At 40.6% G+C, this 4,241-nt stretch overlaps 1 protein-coding gene across 1 annotated transcript; it reads right to left on the bottom strand.

Moving 5' to 3' along the window:
* Window positions 1-3,657, bottom strand: LOC116014327. The gene is made up of 8 exons (XM_031254360.1): window positions 3,088-3,657; window positions 1,860-2,755; window positions 1,676-1,766; window positions 1,419-1,576; window positions 1,275-1,323; window positions 1,104-1,183; window positions 922-1,015; window positions 1-759 (listed from the first exon to the last, which is right to left on the bottom strand). The coding sequence occupies exons 2-8, from the start codon at window positions 2,739-2,741 to the stop codon at window positions 182-184; spliced, it is 1,932 nt and encodes a 643-aa protein (XP_031110220.1). The 5' UTR covers window positions 2,742-2,755; window positions 3,088-3,657; the 3' UTR covers window positions 1-181.
* Window positions 3,658-4,241: the final 584 nt, after the last annotated feature.

Here is a 4,241-nt window from a genome sequence, read left to right as displayed (position 1 = left end):
TTTGATATGAATTCAGGCTTGAAGCAATGAGATTATTAATATTCTGCTAAAGCTTGAGTATACACTATCAATCAACTGGATGGGTGGCATCTACTGAACTTTACAAATTAAACACTTGATATATGCATTTTGGATTTGTGATTTGGCGTTGAGAGATCTTTAGTCAAGCAGACCATAACTACTAAATCCTAACAGGCAATCCATAATTGTGGAATGTCCTGATCTTCCCATCCCAGCCAGCAGTCACAATAACAAGACCCCAGGCTGGAGATTGTAGCGCGCTGTTCTGAATCTGAGTTTTGTAATCCTGCACCCGTTGTCGTTGATTATCCTCGTTTTCTGCAGTAGGCACATCGGATGATGACAGAGGAAGAACTTCCTCAGGCCATGTAACAGAGCCCCTGGATGAGATATCCATGGAGAACCAACTTCCTAGGGAGAACCTTTCTGAATCCCGAATCTTGGGCATGGCGTCTTGCTGTTGTTCTTGCATCTGTGACTGTGAGCAAGATTTGGAACTCCCACAGCTTATTAAGTCATTTTTTCTTGCACCCTGCCCGGCGGTCCAAGGTATTGCCAGAGAAACACTCTTTGACATGAAATGCTCACACGAACGTTCTGACTTCACTTGCTTCGATTCTTGGAAGCTCATGTCCTCGTAGTTCCAGAGATAAATGCGAGAGTCCTCCCCAACGGATATTACATGTTTTCTAGTTGAGGTAAATGCAGCTGACATCTGACTTCCAGATTTTGACAGACCTGTTCAATTCGAGGGGGAAAAAGAGCATATTTCAGAAGGGGGCTTTACATAAACATTTTAACTCAAAACTAGGGTATCTATCCACTCAGTTGTATAAAGTTTCATGTTATTGAAAGCAGAACATTTATGTGCATTTGAGGACATTACAGATCGTTTCTTACCTCTGTATTTACAGACAACCTCGTGCCCATCGAGAATACGGATCTTAGAATCCCCAGATGTAATCATGACTCTCTGAGAATCATTCAACAAAAACTGCAAGGAAATGGTGGTCTGCTGTTATGACTATAGAATTTGCAGGTTATGAAATGAAGTTTGAAAGTGGAAGGCATTGGAGTAAAACCTGAATGCCAGTAATCATGTTGCTGTTTGATCTCTTTCTACCACCAATGTGTATCTCGGCATCTAAGGAAAGCTCACTTCCTGTATAAAGAACATAGAGATTAGGAAATATTCAGAAACAAAACGTCGAAAGGAATAGAAAACAGGACAACCTTGTATGAAAATAGCCTACCTTTTTCATAGAATCTGCAAATACCAGATATAGAACCAACTATAAAACCCTGTATCACGAAGAAACACACACACATAATCAGTTTACCGCCATGCATGGTGAATCAATTAAATCGAAGCATGTATTTTTTTGATGCATATATACCTTGCCATTTGGCTGGTAACATATAGCAGTTACTATATCTTCTACATCAGCCCAATCAGCAACTCGCTTTTCTGTCACACGCCAAATGCGTACTTTTCCATCTATGGATCCACTGATGAAAAAGTTTTCATCAACAGGGTTGAATTGGATGCACGTTACTGGTACGTACCAACACGAAAGTCAGTGTTGAAATTAAGGTAATACAAAAGCAACTGCAAAAATGAAGCTAGCTAGGAATAATATTCTATGATGTTTACCGTAGTTACTATGATGGAAGACACCAAGACATTTATCAGACCCTAGTTTCCATAAACGAACCGTGTTATCTTTAGATGCAGAGAGAAGACACTGCAGTCAAATACAGCACAAAGTTTAATTAATATCAAGAACAGATAGAAGGATTTCCTTCTATGGTAAATTAAGCATCTTGAATTCACTCACATTGGTTGTGGACCATGTAAGGTCCAAAACTCCAGCCTTATGGCCATGAAACTCATGCATTGGTGTTTCTTCAATTTGGAAGATTTTCTCAGGGAGCTTAGCAGTGGTGTGAGATGATTTCTTGCTTTGATGGTGGGGACTGCAGACCGTGTGCCTGACAAGTTTGTAGGAGGCATCAATGGCGGTGACATGCCAAATGCGAACGACCCCATCGTCACCGCCACTTGCCAAGTACAGCCCATCAGGGCTAAACTTCATTGTCCTAATTATGCCACAATGAGCCCCAATCTCTTGTCCAGCATATATTGCAGTGAATTCCATAAACTTTTTCCTGCTGTGATGCACCTTTAATAGAGCTCCTTTCCCTGCTGCTACATTACAGAATTGTTTAGACGCCTCGGATACATCAGCACCATTTCGGCATTTCATCTTATGCAGCAAGGTTTTCCACCATCTCCTCTTCTTGGTTTTCAAGGCAGGGGCACTTTCAGCAACAACATCATCATCCAAGCAAGCCTGATTGTTACAGTCATCAACCGAACAACGAGCATCGCTGCTGCAATCTCTCCCGGCACACGACAAAGCTTCCTCTCTTCTGACAACAGGTGAAGAAGCAGAAGAGCTACTACATTCTGCTCCACTTGAGCACTCATGAATCCTTTCTGAAACCATAGGCATAGGTTCAGAACCACTTACAAACTTATATTCTGAAGTCCCAATTTTGCGCAAAAATCTCTCTCGTCTTTCCTTCACACTCTGTGGCTCTTTCAACCAAAGATCATACCCAAATTCACCTTGCTCTAACACAGATTCCTCCAATGACAAACACTCAATGGAATCGAAGAACACCTCCTCCTCTTCTCCTTCATCAAAATTCTGCATTTCTTGCAGTGTTTCTAAAACCAGAATTCCACATCAAACCCCCCAAACACAAACAGCAAATTCAAAATGAAAATCCTGCAACCACCCCCCCCTTTGTTTTTAAAAAAATAAACCCAAATTCAAGACCGCATTTCACTGATCATCGTCCACGAAACAGTTAAATGTATCAACAGCATGCGAATTCCACTTGAAACGAATATAAATATTTTACTCAAAGAAAATGTCCTTGTGCGAGGAACCAATGACTAAACCAGACTGTCGAACTATAATATTGTCTTGTTCACACTATAAAATAATGCGATAAACCAATCGAACAGAAACAAAGCGATGACTTGGTTTTTTGTACCTCGAGTTCACTGCACAGCACCGGCAAAATCAAACAGTATCACCGACCCCTCCTATGATTGTGGCCGCTGCTTTGACATGTACATATGTACACTACAAAAACAACAGTTAAGTTCTCTGTATTGACCCAATCAAAGTAGTGTAGTTTTATGGAGAGGTAAAACGCAGAGAAGAGAAGATGGCGGACGAAGAAAAGGTGAAAACTTTCGCATTACTGATTGAGAGGCAGCGGCAGGCACTAAAGGGCTTCGTACAAGTAAAGTACTAAGCAAGCAAGCGGAGCCACCTCGAGATCTGGCGATTCAAGAAAAGGGATTTTTGGGCAGTGCACGAGCGGCGCTATGCTATGCACAAAACGGACTATATAAATTTCGACGACAGATAGAGCTGAAAGGCCTAGCTAGCTAGGCTGCCTGTGTGCCCTCCCTCCCTCAGCTCCAAACTTATGTATACCATCAAAAGTCAAATCTTTACACGCTTTTCAACACCCATCTGTGAATTCAATAAAACCCCATTTTAGAAAAACAGTTCAAATTTCCAGAAAATGAAAAGCCCGATACGAGAAAGTGAAAAGTTGTTGAAGCCGCCCGCCCCCCCGCCCAAAGCCGGGAAAGAAAAGATATGAAGAATATAATTATGGAGCAAGTAATGAGGACAGGAATTAAATTAATGCGACAAAATCAAGCCCTTTAAAGAAGAAGACAGGTACGCGTACAGGCTGTGAGGTGAGAATTGCGAGAAAACTCATACAGACTATAATAGGCCTCAGAGCAATAGAGTCGTAGCCTAGCAGCTTATAGCATAGCTGTTCTTGTTTCTGTGTATTAAAAGGGAGCAGAAAGCGATTGCTCACTATTTTACCACATTAACTATCTTCAGAAAACACACAGGGGATGCAACAAGTCACAAAGATAAAATTTGTCCCTAATAAATCAAGATTGAATCGAGTTTCATCAATGTTGTGAAATACTATTATTTATCTAGATATTGAATTGTCAGATAGGAGTATGAGGCCTCCTAGATAAACAATTTTACCTTTTTATTACAAAAAGTACACACAAAGTTTTTATTTAACCAGCCATAAATGAAACTATTACTCATTTTTACAACATATATATGCAAAGTAGCCCCTTTTTATCAAACATCACTATTATG

Source organism: Ipomoea triloba, chromosome 3 (assembly GCF_003576645.1).
Source record: "Ipomoea triloba cultivar NCNSP0323 chromosome 3, ASM357664v1".
NCBI classification, from domain to species: Eukaryota; Viridiplantae; Streptophyta; class Magnoliopsida; order Solanales; family Convolvulaceae; genus Ipomoea; species Ipomoea triloba.
Note: the sequence above shows the minus strand (reverse complement) of the source record. Positions and strands in the feature narration are given on the sequence as shown.

What these genes read in the sequence shown, in the direction of transcription:
- LOC116014327 (XM_031254360.1), bottom strand. Translation starts at nt 2,741, where the DNA reads ATGCAGAATTTTGATGAAGGAGAAGAGGAGGAGGTGTTCTTCGATTCC. An exon ending in TTACATGGTCCACAACCAAT is followed by an intron (nt 1,767 to 1,859) that starts GTGAGTGAATTC and finishes ATTTGACTGCAG; the next exon opens with TGTCTTCTCTCTGCATCTAA. An exon ending in TTGCAGATTCTATGAAAAAG is followed by an intron (nt 1,184 to 1,274) that starts GTAGGCTATTTT and finishes TTCTTTATACAG; the next exon opens with GAAGTGAGCTTTCCTTAGAT.